The 20,081-nt window shown below is 39.2% G+C and overlaps 2 protein-coding genes across 48 annotated transcripts in view; both read right to left on the bottom strand.

Moving 5' to 3' along the window:
* BTRC (beta-transducin repeat containing E3 ubiquitin protein ligase) overlaps positions 1-20,081 on the bottom strand; it is a 205,379-nt gene that overhangs the window by 159,547 nt on the left and 25,751 nt on the right. The window lies entirely within an intron of this gene.
* Positions 15,863-17,583, bottom strand: LOC144578732 (keratin, type II cytoskeletal 8). The gene has a single exon (XM_078346351.1). The coding sequence runs from the start codon at positions 17,332-17,334 to the stop codon at positions 16,060-16,062; it is 1,275 nt and encodes a 424-aa protein (XP_078202477.1). The 5' UTR covers positions 17,335-17,583; the 3' UTR covers positions 15,863-16,059.

The following is a 20,081-nucleotide window of genomic DNA, read 5'->3' as shown; positions in this document are numbered from 1 at the left end:
TTTACAATTGTTAAAATTTGGCTGCCTTCTAAAATAAATTATATTCATTATTATTTATTAAGGAGGCAATTAGTCAAATATAACACTGATAAACTAGAATTTTTGAACAAACAAATGCTTTAAAATTCTAATAACTGTGCATAAATATTAAATTATTCTTACTTGAATTTCTACTGCTTTGTAGAGCAGGGTTACTAAGTACATAATTACATAAGAGAGCCACCCAACTTCCAAAGGAGTCATTCCAGTGAATTGTGTAAATAATATGCTTTAAAAAAACATAACCTCCTCAAATATGAATTTAGATTTACCAGATATGGAGTAGCTGTGTACCTGTGAGACTAGCATACAGTCTTAAAAAGGCCTTCATAATTATGAATTTACCAGAGAGACTAGAATGACCCAAAGCAAATTAATACAGACTTTTTTTCATAACTTCTATAAAAACATTTTCACTACTCTGCTTCAGTACAGAAAACAAAAGATCTTAAAAGTCAGGCTTGAGGTAAGAACTCCAGAGCAAAAGACAATAACCAAATTTTTCTAACATCAACGTTCTGTTTTTTCTTTTTTCCTTCCATTTTTTTTTCTTTGCCCTGCTGAACAGTCCAAAAAGAAACTTGTTTTTCTTTTTTCCTTTTTTTTTTGAGATGAGGTCTCCCTCTGTCACCCAGGCTGGAGTGAGCATGATCATATAGCTCACTGCAGCCTAGAACTTCTGGGCTCAAGTGATTCTCCCAACTCAGCCTCAAAAAGTGCTGGGATTAGAAGTGTGAGCCACTGCACCCAGCTTGTCTTTCTTAATTTACTCAATATTTGTGTTTTATGTTTCTTTCATTTGTATCAACATAATAAATTCTCAATATTTGGTCTACGGCTGGTTGCTTTTACTCTAAGATTGTTGAACTGAAATAGTAAGGTATTTTTAATCCCATAAAATATTCGACATCAGCAGAAGGGAGGGCATCACAATGCCTAGATGCTCTACATGTTTTCTATACCAAAAAAGCCATTATTAATACTCACCTACAGGAAATCAACCATCTTAGCAAATTTATACATACAGTCAGGTGGTATCTTTATTTTCCCCTTGACAGAACAAAAAGTTAAGGATGTTCACTTACACTCTTTGCAATATTGTTAAAAAATCAACTTATGCTAAGTAGTGTCTGTATTTTTGAACTGCTCATTCACGTGACAAGAGTAAAACTACAATTACCTAAGATTAGGTTTTACAAACTCAATCATCTGTACCTGTACTTAAAGACCCTTTAAATCATGCCACAAAAAAATTACTTGGCTATTCTGAAATTTCATTGTATTAAATTCAAGTCAAATCTCATTGCAATAAGCTCTAAGGTACTGTCCAAATTATTTTATTGCCATAGAATTTATTGCATTAAATATTATTTGAAATAACTAGGCCACCAGCTGGAGGCCTGGGAATCATGGAGTTACACAATGATTTCTGATGATGTGAAGCTGGCATATAGACAAATTTCAAATGACTGCAGTGTTCATTGGGAAGATTCAGCTTTGTGTATTTCTGAGAGATTGAGGGTAGTGAGGACAGAAAAAAGGAGGGAAAGAAAGGAAAAAAGAGGAAGAAAAAGAAAGCATGGTTATAAGAAGAAAAGCAAAAAGAAGTTGAAGCAGTCTTCCGTTTTGATGAAAGCCATTTGCAACACTCTTTTTTTTTTTTTCTAGATGGATTTACATGTCTGTTCATAGCAATTGCTATGACTCGACAGAGGCAGATTTCATGTCAGTAGTCTATATATTAAGGCTAGACTGGCTGCCATAGGAAAGATCAGAGAGAGCTCTTGCCCCTCGCTTCCCAGGCAAAAAGAGCCTAAGAAGCCAGAGTAAAATCCTTTGATAGGGAGGGGAGACGAGCCCTTTGCATTAGACTTATGGATCATCTTCCTTTACAGATGTGTTTGCTCTAACAGTGACTTCAAAAGGGAGCTCTAACAGTGACTTCAAAAGGGAGCTATCTGGAGCTTTGTTCTTAAGGAGAGGGAAACTCTGCTCATGAAAGAATCCCCTGATATCCAGCAGTATTTCAATGACTGTAAACCAAGTTTCCCAGCCCTCTTGGGTACTCCTTAATTTAACTTTTGTGTAGGAGTAGAAAAAAGAAAATTACTTGCTCATTAAGAAATAGAATAAATGCCTACATAAATAAATACAACCATATTACATCTGATTTCCTGGGCACCACAGATCAGCACAGAGAAGAAACTCATTTTCAGCAGTGTGTTTACTTTGCTATTTGCAAATCACTGACTGATTGGCAACTACAATGTGAAATAAATAACCAATTCAAAGACCAAGTGTCATGTTCCCTGGTAAGTAACAAAAATGAACATTATCTACCCTCCCCATCCGGTTTATGGAATTTAGCAGGAGAATAGGTTATTGGTTATTTGATTGCTTGACACGTTGTGAGGACATTTTCTGAGATGGTTATTACTGAGGTTAGAGAGAAATTCTCCTTTCTCTCAGGACATCAGTATTAAGAGCTACATATTCACAAGAAGGATTCAAAAGGGATATTTCTGAAGTAAGTGAGATATGACAAGAAATTGTGAAATGGGAGTGATGAGTATACCCAATTTTTTTTCTTCCAGGAAAATAAAGTATTTGATCTTCCAATCCAATATATCATAAGCCAACATGTAAAGTAGTAAATCTCAAATGCACAACATGATATTGCCTACTTTAGACACCAGTCTAAAAATCAGTGCATCAAATTTTAATGTAAAACATTTTAACAGATTTACAAACTTTTGTTTGCAAATCTGTTAGCTTTAAAAACTTCTGTTAGGAGAAAGAGATTCACATCCTTGCATTGTTACATTCCAGTGAGACAACAATAGCTAGGCACAGTAGAATACAGGTACTGACCGTCTTTCATTCTGAACTCCTTTACAAAATGTTAGCTAACTTATTAATGCAATCTTTGAACTGTTTGCCGGGTATCTGAACCATTTAATAGCCTAAGCTGTATGACCTAAGTTATGAGTCATACATGACCTGCTACCATTAAATAACAGCAAAAAGGAATACGCTCTTTAAAAATTCTTAAAAAAAAAAAAAAAGGTGACTCTAGTTCTCCCTTCTCCACCTCCATCTTTTCCTTCTTTTTAAAAATAAGTTTCTGGACAGGTGCAATGGCTCACGTCTGTAATCCCAGCACTTTGGGAGGCCGAGGCAGGTGGATCATTTGAGGTCAGTCATTCAAGACCAGCCTGGCCACCATGGTGAAACCTCGTCTCTACTAAAAATACAAAAAATTAGCCAGGCATGGTGGCACATGCCTGTAGTCCCAGTTACTCAGGAGGCTGATGCAGGAGAATTGCTTGAGCCGAGGAGGCAGAGGTTACAGAGAGCTGAGATCGCACTACTGCACTCCAGCCTGGGCAACAGAGTGAGACTGTCTCAAAAAAAAAAAAGGTTTCTTCTCTATACCTACATGAAAGGCCAGAAGATTTGGGTTAGCCAGACAATACCAGACAATGTATAAAGTGAAGAGGTTATTGACGAAAATCAACTTATGCTTGGGCAAAATCAACATTAATATTTGAACTTTCATGAAAATATTCAATTGATTACTTTAAAACACTGTTCCTATGGTATTATTTCTCATAACTGACATGTTCACAACGCAGTTTTCAACCACAACACAGGAACATCAAATATAAAAACCTCCACTAAAGGGAAAAGGATGATGGTATTAGTGTAAGCAACTCATGTTCAGATAATGTTCAACTATGTGCAATTAAATGTGGATTAAAATAAGAAAATTTTAACAAATATTTTTAGATAAAATACTAAGTTTTATGGATATTTATAGCATGTGTCCAGCCCTATAGAACTCCATCTTCTCCCACCTCATTTGTAATATAAACTGCTCTTAAACCACTTCAATACATTGTTACTAGGAGACTTCTTTTACACAGTACCTACCAAGCAGCAGATCAATACTCTAATACAGAGATGCCGATTCCATTACCACAAAAACCTGTGCAAGCAGCCAGCTGCTGAACAAAGACCATGGCTTTCCTTCATCAGGTTTATTTCTAACATGTCTCCACTCCACTAGGATGAAACACCCTGCTATGGACGAACAAGTGGAGTTTCAGAAGGAAATAATGACATTTTTAAAAACACTTAAGAAGCTTTGATTACAGAGAAAGTTTGAGAGATAGAGCTAAAATAAATTTATTCACACAGGATGCTTATCATTTATCATCAAATCCATCTGTTCATATGCAATCAATCATAATGCTGCATTTGATGCTTTACCAATTGCCATGATATTAGATGTTTACATTACAGTTCAACACTTAAGACAAAAATGATACAGCAAGAGGGTTTCGAAAAGAATGAAAATCAAGCACTGGGTGAGAAATGGGGGAAAGAGAAAAGGAAAACACCCTGCTATTTTTTAAAAGTCATTTTCAGTAATTAAATTTCCTAACTTTGCTTTCTAAATTTCCTATCAAAAAAATCATTATTCACAAGCTTTTCATAGTTATTATACTTCTTTCCTTCAGAGCACAATTATGATTTGAGGCAATAAATTGAGTTGAAACACAATTAGAAAGGATAGAGATTTGTCTATACATGGTGGTACTAGCAACTTGTGGTACCAGAGGGATTTAACTTTTGTCGAAAATCAATTCTCCCTGTCTTTTCTTACACTATTTACTTTCAATGGACTAAAGCTGCAATATATCCTTTCTAGACTAGCTTTAATCATTTCTACAACTATGGTTGCTATGACAACAGGATGCAGCTTATCTGTGCTGTTTTCATTTTCCCCATTTCAGTTGCCATAACAACACAATCATTCTGCCTTTCTCCAATATGTAACAACTTTATTTTAGGATTGAATTCTTAAGGATAGTGGATTTCCCCACTAACAAAGTAAATAAGATAATTTATATAAGAATTTTATTTAAGTAATGTAACACCCAACTTTAAAATCTTTTGGAGAGACTGGGTGCAGTGGCTCACGCCTGCAATCCCAGCACTTTGGAAGGCCAAGGCGGGTAGATCATCACGAAGTTCGAGACCAGCCTGGCCAACATGGTGAAACCTCCTCTACTAAAAATACAAAAATTAGCTGGGTGTGGTGGCCGGCACTTGTAATCCCAGCTACTCAGGAGGCTGAGGCAGGAGAATTGCTTGAACCCGGGGTCGGGGGGAGAAGGTTGCAGCGAGCTGAGATCACACTACTGTACTCCAGCCTGTGCGACAGCGTGAACAACAAACCCTGCTGAATATCTGCTGAAATCTAAAGACTATCTACCGTTACTAGTGACTGATGTTTCCACAGACTTTCACAAGAGACAGCAATACCTTCATGACTACGAGCTATGGGAAAGTATCCATTAATACCTGCCCTAAGTAGATCAAGAATGAAGATATTCTATACCACATACTTTGCTGTGGTAATACAACATCATTTGTTAAGAGTACCAAACAACAAGTGAGTAGTGGGCTTAATACTAGCTGAACTCCATTTAAAATCTTTAACTCACCTGAGACCAGCCTGGGCAACACAATGAGACCATGTTTCTATCAAAAAAAAAAAACTTCACCTCCCATTCAAGTTTTCCCTTTGTAGCAGAATTTTACAGAAATTCATAAATTTCAACTATTTTTACAGCATAAAATGAGCATTTATAAAAACTCACATTCATAAAAAAATCAAAGAAAAGTATTATTCTAATTAGCAGGATAAAATTTTAAGATATTCTGGCTACTGGATCACCATATCCATTACTAGGACCATCATGTTGAGACATGAGAGCAAAGACAGTGTTTTTTAAAGAACTCTATTGTTAGGACCCTTTGTTGTACCAGTATATAACAGAACTTTGTGTATGCAATAGGTTATCTTTAATAGCTTAAATCACCAGTTCAGATCCTTTATAACTTTGATAACTAAGAGGTATTAAAAAGTTCTCTCTACAGCTGAGAAAGCTGAGGCAAAAAAAACAAGAACAAAAAATTTCTCCCATCATGTAAAAAATACCTATGAATATATATACATACACACACACACACACACACACACACACACACACACACACATTTGTTGCTTACAAACCAAACATGGAAATATTACTACTATTTAACGAAAAAATATGCAAATATTACTAAATTTCCCATTAGTCCCCTACAGGCAAGTAAAAGATTATTCATAATATGGTAGTTTTTTTTTACAGGATAGAACTAATTTTCACATACCAATGTAACAAGACACATTTTAATTTTAATCACAGCTGAGATAATTTAATAAATTTTATAGTATGCAATGAACTGAAAAATATAATTTATTAACCAAACCTGAGCACCAAAAATAGATCTAAGATCTTTCATAGCATAATCATTTTCTTAAGTTTATTTTTTAAAGAAACACAACCCACTGTTATTTCAAATTTTGAAGTAACAATTTAACAATTTCTATTTTTAGCCATTTTTATTAAGGGGAGGAAGGGTCTGTAAATGTTAAAAGCGAAATTAATTACCGGATCAATGTCTTTTCTTCAGAATCTTTTCTACACTCAGGAAAATGAGGAACTTCAAGACAATGATAACGAAAATAAAGCAGCTGGAGCAAAAGGGTGGGTTACATTACTTACAGGTGGAGGCAAGGGAGGGAGAACAGCAACAGACGGTGTTGGAAAAAGAGGGGGGGGACGAAGAGTAAGATAAAATAAATGCCAAGCCTGACTAGACTCTCACACAAAAATTAAACAAACAGAATGGGCTGAAATAATGTACAAAATCCCATCTCTCTCCAACCCTATCTTCTTCTTTCCTTCGTTTTTTGTATTGGTAGGAAAATCCCTCTACGTGAGGCCTCAACTCCCCAAGCAAATGCCACCTAGTTATGACTTCTACATTAGCTGAAGCCAGTAGATCCTAGGCTATACACAAGACGCAATTTTGTTGTAAGTGCAGTAATGTGAATTTAGGTGCTACTTCTGTTGGAATCACGTGAGACTGGATTTTTGTGATGCACGCTGACGGGATTGGTGAATTATCTGCACATGTACGTCCTAGCATTGTTGGTAACTGCTATGACTCATCCAGAACCCCTCTTAAAAAATGAGCCTCAGGCCTCATCTCAAGGACAGTCCACCATAAGCAGACATGCATCACCTATCTGTGTAAAAAAATCTGTGCTTTTGCTGTTATACCTGCTGGAACTCACTGGTCAAATTGCTATTCCTGCCCTGATTTGACAAGTCTAGCCATGTACTCCACAGGGAACTGCAGACTATTGGGAAAGCCCTTATCATTCTTCTCAAGAGTATTACGCCCTGCCCAGACTGGTAAGAATTTTAACCCTTACACTCTCTGAAATTGGGCCTTCTTTATTTCTTCTCTGTTCCTAGATTAAGAGGCAGTTTGCTTTTGTTTTACTCAAAACTAGTTAGTCCGTGACTATGTATTTTGTACGTGGGGAAAGCAGGGAAGAGGAAGAAGAACCTGCTTTAACTTTACATTTGATACTAAACAATTGAGTCTTTAAACAGACAAAAACCCTTATCTAAGAAACAACTAATCTCCCCAGCAAAAACAAGGTGAAATCCACAAGCCAGGCAAGTAGCATGCTGCAAAAAAAGTCCTTTTTCAGTGATTTTAAGGGACATGTATTTCATATACACAAAAGACACCTACCTATATGTCCCCCAACCGCTAAGATACAAAATAGTATTTTTATAAAGATTCACGTTTTTAGTTATTGGCAATTAGATCTAAAAATATCCCATTTCCTAAATTTATATTTGAAAATAACTGAGTTGCTATTTGAACCCTTTCCAAATTGAAAGAATGCATTATCATAAAAAATAAATTACCAGAATCCCCTTCCTTCATAAAAAAATTTCAACATACCCTTAGTCATAGATCTCCACCTCTAGCTCCATAATATCTTCTAAATAGAATTGAGATAGAAATCTCTTTTCAGGGCCGGGCGCGGTGGCTCAAGCCTGTAATCCCAGCACTTTGGGAGGCCGAGACGGGTGGATCACGAGGTCAACAGATCGAGACCATCCTGGTCAACACGGTGAAACCCCGTCTCTACTAAAAATTACAAAAAATTAGCCGGGCACGGTGGTGCGTGCCTGTAATCCCAGCTACTCAGGAGGCTGAGGCAGGAGAATTGCCTGAACCCAGGAGGCGGAGGTTGCGGTGAGCCAAGATCGCGCCATTGCACTCCAGCCTGGGTAACAAGAGCGAAACTCCGTCTCAAAAAAAAAAAAAAAAAAAAGAAAAAAAAAAAAGAAATCTCTTTTCAGTTAAACAATGTCTGCATTCTATAATCTGTCATTTAATTACTAAGAGCCCTGGAAGTCCTAGGTACAGACTTAAGTATATATACTCAGTTTTAGCAGGACATGCTCTACAGTCTACGAAGTCTGCATTACACTAGCTATGCTTGTTCGAAAGATGAGTCTTCTCATTCGCCTGCTTTTCAACAATATATGAAATCTGGAGAGAAAATGAGAAAAGACAATTCAATTCTGCCACAACGCATCTCCATCCCTTGTGTGAGTCAAGGTAGTTTCCCAAGCGGGGTGTATACATGCCAGGAGGTAGGCAAGATGATCCTCCAGGGTGGGGGAGTGTGTAGAGAAAGACTCTCTCCAACCTTGTGTTTTTCTGCTACTCTCACACTGTAACAATCATCAACACAGAAGACTTCTCTGTGACCAAATGTGGGTTGGTTTGTTTATTTTGTTTTGTCTGACCTCAACCCTAATCCCAAGACTGCAATGCTTCTGGAATCATGAGACTGGATTTTCGTGGTATACTTTGACAGAAATGATGAATTATCTGTGCCTGTATGTCCTAGCATTCTTGTTAACTGCTATGACTTATCCAGAACACCCCTTTAAAGAGAGTCTGGGGCCTCATCTTGAGAGTACCAAGATTGTCCCCCATACCTGTAGATATCAGCCATAACTCTGGGCCTCTGGAGCTTCTGACTCAATGGCTTCGAGTTGGGGTTATCATGATCCCCTCTTTGGGTTCAATTAATTTGCTGAAGTGGCTCACAGAACTCAGGAAAACATTTACTTATATTCGCTGGTTTATTATAAAGGCTATTACAAAGATTACAGATGAAGAGACCCGCAGAACAACGTACAGGGAAGGGGATCAGAGCTTCCATGAATTCCTAGGCACACCACCCTCCAGGAACCTCCATGTATTCAGCTATCCAGAAGCTTTCCAAACCCAGTCCTGTTGGGTTTTTATGGAAGCATTCCTTCCTCCAACCATGGTATGAGGTAGGACCCTCTCAGTGGATGGTATTAAACTCCACAATCAGAAAGGAGGTGGGGGAAGATTAGAGTCCTGCCATGGGGCAGGTGAAATAAAGGCAGGAGACAGATTATTTCCTGAGGTCTGCCACTGAGGCCTAACCTACCCAACATTGTTAACAAAAGACCATCATAAAGGATATGGGAATTATGAACCAGGACCATGGATATATGTAACACTACAGGGGGAGTATTAAAACTTTTTAATTGGCCCAGTTCAGTGGCTCACGCCTGTAAAGTAATCCCAGCACTTTGGGAGACTGAGTCAGGCAGATCACCTGAGGTCAGGAGTTCAAGACCAGCCTGGCCAACATGGTGAAACTCCGTCTCTACTGAAAATACAAAAAAAAAAAAATTAGCTGTGCGTGGTGGCAGGCACCTGTAATCCCAGTTACTTGAGAGGCTGAGGCACGAGAATCACTTGAACCCAGGAGGCCGAGGCTGCAGTGAGCCGAGACTGCTCCACTGCACTCCAGCCTGGGCAACAAGAACAAAACTCCATCTCAAAAAAACAAAACAAACAACAACAAAAAAAAGTTTAATCAAATTAATTTTTAGTTAAAAAATCCTTTAAAAATTTTTTGATACTTGTTCCCCTAATCTGATGTCAGATGGTCAAATGTCACTTACTGAAGACTGGGAATTCCAAACACAAAGGGTTTGCAATGATGTCTTTCCTCATTCATTCCCTCTCAGCATATGGCAAAAAACTGCGTGTGCTCAGTTTAATATTATCACTGAGCACCGTGGCTCACTCCTGTAATCCCAGCACTTTGGGAGGCCGAGGTGGGCAGATCACGAGGTCCGGAGTTCGAGACCAACCTGACCAACATGATGAAACCTGTCTCTACTAAAAATACAAAAATCAGCTGGGCGTGGTAGCACACACCTGTAATCCCAGCTACTCGGGAGGCTGAGGCAGGGTAATCACTTGAACCCGGGAGGCAGAGGTTGCAGTGAGCTACAATCGCACTACTGCACTCATCTGGGCAACAGAATGAGACTCCATCTCAAAAAGAAAGAAAGAAAGAATATTACCTAGTTTTAAATAAACTGTCAACTGATTCTTCTCCAATTCTTTGCACAAACCCTTCATTAGTCACTTTACAAAGTGAAAATAATATTGAACTAACCATATATGAAAAAGCCAAAGACATTATCATTACAACTATTTGGACACAATTTATACATACATATTTACTTATTTATATTTATTTGCCCTAAGTGTATATATTGTGCCTTGATCTAGCAGCTAATGAGATCAGGGCATGAGTACAATTTGCAATTTAAAAAGTAGAAATACTTAGGATGAGTCCTTATATTTTTTCTGATGGATTAGGAGACTACTGTTCTAGACAGTAAATTTCTCAGATTTGTTTTTAAAAGAACATAGCAAATTAACGTATATGTCAACATTGCCATTTTTATAGAGAGTCTCTGAATCAGCTCCAACGTATACCAAATAAACAAAGAGCATTTTGGGAAGCCTGAACTGAGAAGGTTGTACCCATGCTAAGAAATAAATTTATTAACCTAAGACACAAAAACAAAGAATTTTATTGGCAAACAATACCATTTGCTGGTAAATTAGATCTCTACTTCCAAAGATGACCAAACTTGATAGATTCCAAAGTAATAAATTTCAAAAAAGTAGTTCTCCACTTGAATATACTTCTTTTGAGAATCACTTTTCTAATTCAAAAAGACGTTCCAAGGGCTTCAAATTACACTATTCCCTAAGCCTAATATAACTGCTTAAGGGCTGTAATATTTGAATCACAGCAGGAGTGGTAGTTACCACACAGGATAAATAGTAACCTGTACTAGTTGTTTTAAAAGACCAATCAGACTACGTCGTATCAAGAAATCCTGATTATATACAAGCTAGTTTCAAGAAAAGTTCTTTAGGCAAAATTCTTATCAAAACTTTAATTATCAAGAGTAAAATGTCTAAATATGATAAAGAACCATTTGTATTTACTTCTTTCCACGCAAGTTTCAAATACATAAATGAATTCCCTACAAGTCTTAAAAAGTATAAAATTAATCTGTCTTAACTGATGTACCTCCTTAAAGTGTTTGAAATCTGACTGGGACAGAAAAATTAGAAAGAGAGTGCTGGACAGTACATTTACCCTTAAAAGCTGTGTGTGTGTGTGTGTATTTTAAGACAAATGAACAAAGTTAAATAAAAGTGATTGTGTGGGATGGCAGGGTGCTTTTTTTTGTTTACTTTCTCAAATTTGTTCTAATGTCTTAAAAAAATACTAAAGTTCATTTATAAAAAATTATCATACCAGGACATCAAAACTGATCAACATTGTTTGATTTACTCCATGAGGTAGGATTGTGGGCAGTTTACCATCGGCTTCCATTTTACAAGATGAAAAATAAGAAAGTGAGTGACTTCACAAATATTTGTTGTCTACTACCTGTCATATACTGGGATATACTCAAGGGTAAAACACAAAATTTTACTCTCATGGGGTTTATTTTCTTTTCTAGTAGAAATAATAGGCAAATAAGGAAAGGGGCATTTATTTTAGATGGGGTGGGCTCTAAGTAGGTGATCTGAACTGAGATATAAAGGATAAAAGGGGTCAAGCAAAAAGACAGAGTTGGAAAAAATAGCAAATGCAAAGACCTTATAGTGGTCTTGCAAGAGCTTGGCAAATTTAGCTCGCACCTATAATCTCAACACGTTGGGAGGCTGAGGTGGACAGATCGCTTGAGCCCAAGAGGTCGAGACCAGCCTAGGCAACACGGTGAGACCCTGTCTCTACAAAAAATTTAAAACTTAGCCAGGCATGGTGGTGTGTACCTGTGGTCTCAGATACTCAGGAGGCTGAGGCAGGAGGATCACTTGAGCCCAGGAGGTCAAGGCTGCAGTAAGCTGTGTTTATTCCACAGCACTCCAGCCTAGGCAACGGAGCAAGACCCTGTCTCAAAAAAAAAAAAAAAAAAAAAAGGTGTTTGGCAAAAGGCCAGCGCAACTTGACTGTAACTGGAGAGTGAAGTATTGGCCTTACATAGGGAAAAAGGTGAGAAAGAACCAGCTCTGCCAGGCAAAACAACAAAGTTTATAATGCATGGCTTTAGTCCAAAGGAAGATATTAGAACATTTTAAATTTAGATTTTCAAAAGATCACTCTTGCTGTTGTATGGAGACAGACAAGATTTAAAGAGGAGAGTTGACAGAAAATTGTTATATTTTTCCATAAAATAAATGATAATAACCCACAGTAAGTTGACAGCAGTGGAGACAGAGAGGAGTGGATGAATTTGAAGATATATTTTAGAATTGGAACAAATAAAATCTTATTAATTACATATCAGCATAAGAAAAAGTGAGAAATCAAGGATGATCCCAGGTTTGAGGATTCAGTAACTGGATAAATAATGGTACCATTTATTAGAATGGGAAGATCAGCAAAAAAAAAAAAAAAAAAAAAAAAAAACCCCACAAAAAATCATAATTATGCTACATTCAAGTGGATAACTAGTTGAATACGTAAAGCTAGAAGTCAAAGTAGAAGGATGAGTTAGAGACTATTAGCCCATTAGAAATCATCAGCCCACAGATGGTATTTCAAAGCAAAAGGGATAATATCCTAGGAACAAAGTGTAGACAGGAAAGGAAAGATAAGGGCTAAGAAACTTGGCATAAATAAAATTTTAACATAAATAAAATATTTGTCTGAAGTTCAAATGCTTACTAAGTGATCTGGCTCAATAAAGTGCTCTTTCATGATATCTAACAATCTCTTAACATTCAAAATAACTGGGCTGGGCACAGTGGCTCAGGCCTGTAATCCCAGCACTTTGAGAGGCTGAGGTGGGCAGACTGCTTGAGGCCAGCAGATTGCTTCAAGACCAGCCTAGCAACCTCATCTCTACAAAAATCCAAAAAAATTAGCCAGCCATGGTGGTGTGCACCCATAGTCCCCGCTACTACAAAGGCTGAGATGGGAGGATCATTTGAACCCAGGAAGTCAAGGTGGCAGTGAGCCGAGATCATGCCACTGCACTCCAGCCTGGGTGACAGAATGAGACCCTGTCTCAATCAATCAATAAAAACAGGCTGGGCAGTATACATGCCTGTAATTCCAGCACTTTGGAAGGCCAAAGCGGGAAGATCATTTCAGGCCAAGAGTTGGAGACCAGCTGGGCAACACAGAAAGACCCTGTTTCTACCAAAAGTAAACTGATTAACTAAATTAAATATAAAAATTAGCTGGGTGTGGTATGGCATGTACCTGTAGTCCTAGCCACTTGGAAGGTTGAGGCAGGAGGATCACTTGAGCCCAGGAAGTTGATGTTACAATGAGCTACGATCACACCACTACCCTCTAGCCTGGGCAACAGAACAAGACTCTCCTCTAAACAAAAACAAAATAAAGCCATCTTTCGTAGCTAAAAGTTCTCAAATTTTAGTTTTTAATCGTGAAGTAACTCCATACTTTTGTTTCTATCAAGAATTAACTAACTTGAATCCCAACAGGCTTAGTATATTTTTGCCTTTAAATATTTGTTGCTTTTGAACTTGACAAGCTACCTATAAAAATTCCCATGAAGGTAAAAAGCCACAAATAGCCAAGAAGAAAAATAAGTATGAGACCTTAACTACCAAAAAAAAGGTGCATTATGAAGCCGTGTGAACTATATAGGAGGAATAAGTTCTAGTGTTCTATAGCACTGTAGGATGACTATAGTTAACAATAAAATATTATATAGTTCAAAATAGCTAGAAGGAGAATATTGAATGTTCCCAATATAAAGAAATAATAGGCTGGGCGCAGTGGCTCATACCTGTAATACCAGCACTTTGGGAGGCCGAGGCAGGCAGATCACCTAAAGTCAGGAGTTCAAGACCAGCCTGGCCAACATGGAGAAACCCGTCTCTACCAAAAATACAAACCATTAGCTGGGCATGGTGGCATGTGCCTATAATCCCAGCTACTTAGGAGGCTGAGGCAGGAGAATCACTTGAACCCAGGAGGCAGAGGTTGCAGTGAGCTGAGATTGCGCCATTGCACTCCAGCCTGGGCGACAAGAGCGAAACTCCGCTTCAAAAAAGAAACAAACAAAAAAAAAACAAACAATAAATGATAGATAGATATGCTAATCACTAATCTGAACACTATATGTATCACAATATCACTATATACCTCATAAATATGTAAAATTGTTAATTTAAAATTTTTAATATCAATGTTTTAAAAATATAAAATATTTGCCAAAAAAAGCTATGTGAATAAGATAGTATGGTACTGATATAGGTATAAATGAACAATAGAACAGGATAATAAATTCAAAAACAGATCAACACATGTAATGACATGATTTATGATGAAGATAACACTGCAGATTGGTGAAGAATGCATACCCTTCCAATAAATGATGCTGTGGGCCATTATAAATCCATATGGAAAAAAGTGAAGTGGAATCCCTTCCTCACAACAAACACACAAAAAAATTCTAAATGTAAAAAGCAAAACTCAAAGTCTATAGTAGAAAATATAAGGCTATTTTCATGATCTTAGAGCAGGGAAGCCTTTCTCAAACAAATCACAAAAGTGCTCATTAAAAACACCCCCCACCAATTCACTTATCAACCATATCCAGTAGAAGAAACACAAGCTAAACCACAAACAAAATAAAGAGTCAGAAGAGCACCAACTAGACTTGGACTTAGGAAATGTGGGCTCTAATCCAGGCTGTCACCACTTGTGACAAGGGCAAGTCACATAAGTCTTTGGGTCTTCATGTACTCATTTTCAAAAGGAATAAGTATTCCACACTACTTTTTATTGATACCTCATAAAAAGTGTTTTTCTAAGTGGCATGTGGAATACATAAGATAATTCCAAACCAGGTCTTCTGGCCAAAGTGTACTGCTGATGTAAAATTCTCACCAAAAAGTCTTTCTTGAATGAGCTAATTAGATAGACAGCATTCTCAGTGTTGACACCTCAAGAAGATGAAGAAAAAGAGAAGATAAATGTTTCCCAGGCCTCCCCAGAACTGCAGAGCATAAATAAGTGAACATGCTGACAATGTTTAAGGCTGACCTTGATAGAACAGGGTTTATTCCACATGACGCTAGATGCAGGGTGTACTCACAGAGTAAACTGACCTTGCTGGGCATTTGTTTGGTCATACTACATCTTTAATAAAACTGATAAAAATAGAAAGGTCCTGGAAGTATCAGTAAGATAATAATCAAAGAATTTATGTGTATCTGTTCACATAACCTGACAAGTAAAATTACATCATCATAGACAGGGATTCATTGTGGTTGCTTGCTTGAATAGCTAGGGGAATAAGTACAGGATGTTCTGGGAGGATTTTTGATAAATACCAGCCAAGTCATCTCTGTACCATTTTTCCTGACACTACCAGGCAACGTACTCAACATTTCATTAGCTTCTCAAAATGACATTTTTTTTTTTTTTTTCCGAGCTAGCTGAGATTTTATTTTGGGCCAAAAAAAAAAAAAAGCAATTGAATTGTTTTGCAGCTGGAGCATGGGCAAGGGGGGTCCCCAGGCAGTAAACTCCCCGCCGGTGGGCTGAGGGCTAGGGCTGAGCGTCAGGTGGGTCTCCTGTTCCCTGCGCTCCCCTGCACAGCAACCTCCCTCCTGGGCTCTGGGGCAGCCTCAGGAGGGGCAGGCTGGGAGGGGCAGGCTGGGAGGGGCTGTTGCAGCTGTTCACTTGGGCAGGATGTCAGAGGACTCAGACACCAGCCTCCCATCGCGGGTCTCAATCTTCTTCACAACCACAGCCTTGGTGGAGCTGGTGCGGCTGATGGAGCTGGAGCCCGCGACAGAGCCAAAGCTGGAGCCCAGGCCGTAGCTGAGGCCGGGGCTTGTGAGGCCCCCATAGGCAGAGCTCAGACCACCTGCATAGCCGCTGGTGGTCTTCATGTGGATACTCATGTTCTGCATCCCGGACTCCAGCCGGCTCTCCTCGCCCTCCAGTAGCTTGCGGTAGGTGGCGATCTCGATGTCCAGGGCCAGTTTGACATTCATCAGCTCCTGGTACTCACGCAGCTGCTTTGCCATGTCCTGCTTGGCCCGCTGCAGGGCGGACTCCAGCTCCTGCTGCTTGGTATGAGCGTCCTTGAGTGCCCGCTCCCCGCGATCCTCAGCATCTCTAATGGCGGCCTCCAGGGAAGCCCTCTGGCCTTTGAGGCCCTCGATCTCAGCCTGGAGCCGGCTGATGTTCCGGTTCATCTCGGAGATCTCAGTCTTCGTACGCCGCAGGTCATCCCCGTGCTTCCCAGCCAGCATCTGCAACTCCTCATACTTGATCTGGTATATGCTCTCCGCCTCAGCCCGGCTGTGGTTGGCGATCTCCTCGTACTGCGCCTTGACCTCGGCAATGATGCCATCCATGTCCAGAGAGCGGCTGTTGTCCATGGACAGCACCACAGACGTGTCAGAGATCCGGGACTGCAGCTCCCGGATCTCCTCTTCATACAGCTGCCTGAGGAAGTTGATCTCGTCAGTCAGTCCTTCCAGGCGAGACTCCAGCTCTACCTTGTTCATGTAAGCTTCATCCACATCCTTCTTGATGAGGACAAATTCATTCTCCATCTCTGTACGCTTATTGATCTCTTCCTCATACTTGTTCTTGAAGTCCTCCACCAGCCCCTGCATGTTGCCAAGCTCCGCCTCCAGCTTCAGCTTCTCCTGGCCCAGAGTCTCCAGCTGCCGCCTCAGGTTGTTGATGTAGTTCTCAAACATGTCGTCCGTGTTGCTCCTAGCCGTTTTCTGCTGCTGCAGGAGGCTCCACTTGGTCTCCAGCATCTTGTTCTGCTGCTCCAGGAACCGCACCTTGTCGATGAAGGAAGCAAACTTGTTGTTGAGGGTCTTGATCTGCTCCTTCTCCTGGGTACGCACGGCCTGGATGTTGGGGTCCACATCTACCATAATGGGGTTCAGCAGGCTCTGGTTGATGGTGACGGCGGTGATGCCTCCCATGCCTATGCTGCTGGCCCCAAAATAGCCTGCACCCAGGCCACCCCGGAAGCCACTACTGCTCACTCGGGAGAAGCTCAAGCGGGCACTGGGCCCACTCGTTAAGGAGCGGCTGCTGAAGGCCCCGGGGCCAGAGGTGGACACCTTTTAGGACTTATGGGTCACCCTGGTGGACATGGTGGAGGCAGGAGTGGAGGCAGGCGGGCTGAACTAGGGAGAGATTCCAGAAGGAGCGGAGAAGCTGCTTCTTGCTCAAAATGACATTTTATGATGAAGCTCAGGTTTTATAGTCAGATCCTTATTAAAAGTCACAAGTAGTTATATTAAAATAATTATTATCAGCAAAGCCTTTTAAATAAAAATAATACTATACAAGAACCAAAAACATTAACCTAGGGTCAATAGATAGGATTCATGGATCTCTGAACCTCCTGAAATTCTGTATAAAACGTGTGTGTGTTTGTGTGTGTGTCTGGAAAGAAGTCCATAATCAAAAAAAAAAGGCAAAAAAGCCTTGAATTATCAAGTATAATGTGCACACACACAAAAAAGAAGAAAATAGAAAAACTACATTAAAAAAAAGAAAACCTTGAATTAGATGATCCTTCTCAACTCTTAAATCCTACGACTCCATGCAAATTTAGTGACATTTTAGATAAGAAGGGAAATGATATTCCTATTAAGGAAACAGTATTTTTCTTCCTTCTAATTCATCTATTCTATCCTATATCCAAGTTCAGATAAAGTCAGTTTCACTTTTTTTTTCTCTTTTTTTAGAGACAGGGTCTCACTCTGTGTTCCAGGTTGGAGTGCAGTGGCAGAATCATAGCCCACTGCACCACCATGCCTGGCTAATTTTGTTTTGTTTTGTTCTGTTTGTAGAGATGAGGGTCTTGCTATATTGACCAGGCTGGTCTCAAACTCCTGGCCTCAAGCAATCCTCCCCCGTCAGGCTCCCAAAGTGCTGGGATTACAGGTGACAGCCACCAAACCTGGCCTCAGTTTCACCTTAAAAGAGTTTAGAACTCCATGGCTTCAAATAAGCAATGAAAAACTCAGTTAAGCAGTGCCCCATGATTTCAAAACCTTCAATGTCTTGTTCTCAGTTATCTTCCTATTTTTTAAGCCTCTCTAAGGTATCAAATTTTAACTACAATATATTTTACTTCTCAATAAGAAAATTAATTTCTTCTTAGGTCTTTTCCATCAGAACCCACTCTTTGTAGGTCCCGTGTATATTTTCAAATCACCTGAAAAATAAGATCTCACTCTTTCCTACAGCTAATTAGTTGGGCTGTTAGTCCAAACCTTAGCCTTTGAAAAAAGCTATTAGTCAACTGCTAGTCTGGCCAAAATTTAGTGACTGATTCCTACTCCTACCTCATAAATACATACTTTAAAAAAACACACAAAACTTGTTAACTAGAACTATAATTTACCATAAACTACTCATAAGAAATTATAGTTCTGCTGACTGGCAAGTAATTTGCAAAGGCAGATCAGTTTGGCTACATAATATAAATATCTACCTGCATGTACTGGCACTAATCAGGGTGTGAAATTAAACTCTTTATTCAGAAACAAATAGCTGCTTCAAGGCTGTGATTTAGCCTGGGAAGCAAATATTAAGGTCATCCTCTTCTCTCTGATGTTTATAGTATTCCTAATAGGGGAATCAAGGAAGGAGAGCTGATGGCCAACTTCTGTAAAAGTGAAAATAATCTCTATGACGAAACAAATTTGCCACTTGCTTTACTAATTGCACAGACTTAACAAAACCAAGTTGCTAAAGCATACCAGAGATTACTTAAATACTAAAAGCACAAACTGAACATTATGGATACCTAATTTGGTTACTTCATTGAGCGAAGTAAAGAAAATTCAACAAATATAAATGCTACAATAAGTTTTACAATAGCCTAGACAGGACATGGTGATACATGCCTGTAGTACCGGCGGCTACTCGGGAGGCTAAGGCAAAAGAATCACTTTTGCGCCCAAGAGTTTGAGTCTAGACTGGGCAACACACCAAGACTCCATCTCTAAAAAATAAACAGATACCTAAAATAGCCTATAACCATTTTTATTACAACACAGATAATTTTGAATTAGCTGGGTTAATGAGATCCTATTAAGCAATTTAGCCAATTGCCAAAATTTTCCCAACAATGATCAAAATCCACTAATACAAACTTCAACTTACTTATTTATACTGTATCTATATTATTCTCATCTCTATTCAAAAAAGCAAACAAGTATAAAAATGGCCCAAGGTCAGCACAGTGGCTCATGCCTGTAACCCCAGCACTTTGGGAGGCTGAGGCAAGAGGGTTCCCTGAGCCTAGCATTCAAAGTTGCAATAAGCTATGATCACATGACTACACTCCAGTCTGTCTCAAAAAATAAAAATAAAGAAAATATAGACTTTGGGAGGCCGAGGCGGGTGGATCACAAGGTCAAGAGATCAAGACCATCCTGGTCAAAAAGGTGAAACCCCGTCTCTACTAAAAATACAAAAATCAGCTGGGCATGGTTGCACGCGCCTGTAGTCCCAGCTACTCGGGAGGCTGAGGCAGGAGAATTGCTTGAACCCAAGAGGCAGAGGTTGTGGTGAGCTGAGATCGTGCCATTGCACTCCAGCCTGGGTAACAAGAGTGAAACTCCATCTCAAAAAAAAGAAAAAGAAAATATAGAAAGAAAAATGACCCCAAAAAAGGAAGCTTTATACAAGCCACAGAAGTTCTCAAAGT

The sequence above is a fragment of the Callithrix jacchus genome, chromosome 12, assembly GCF_049354715.1.
Source record: "Callithrix jacchus isolate 240 chromosome 12, calJac240_pri, whole genome shotgun sequence".
NCBI classification, from domain to species: Eukaryota; Metazoa; Chordata; class Mammalia; order Primates; family Cebidae; genus Callithrix; species Callithrix jacchus.
The sequence above is the reverse complement of the archived record's forward strand: the minus strand, read 5'-3'. Positions and strand labels throughout refer to the sequence as shown.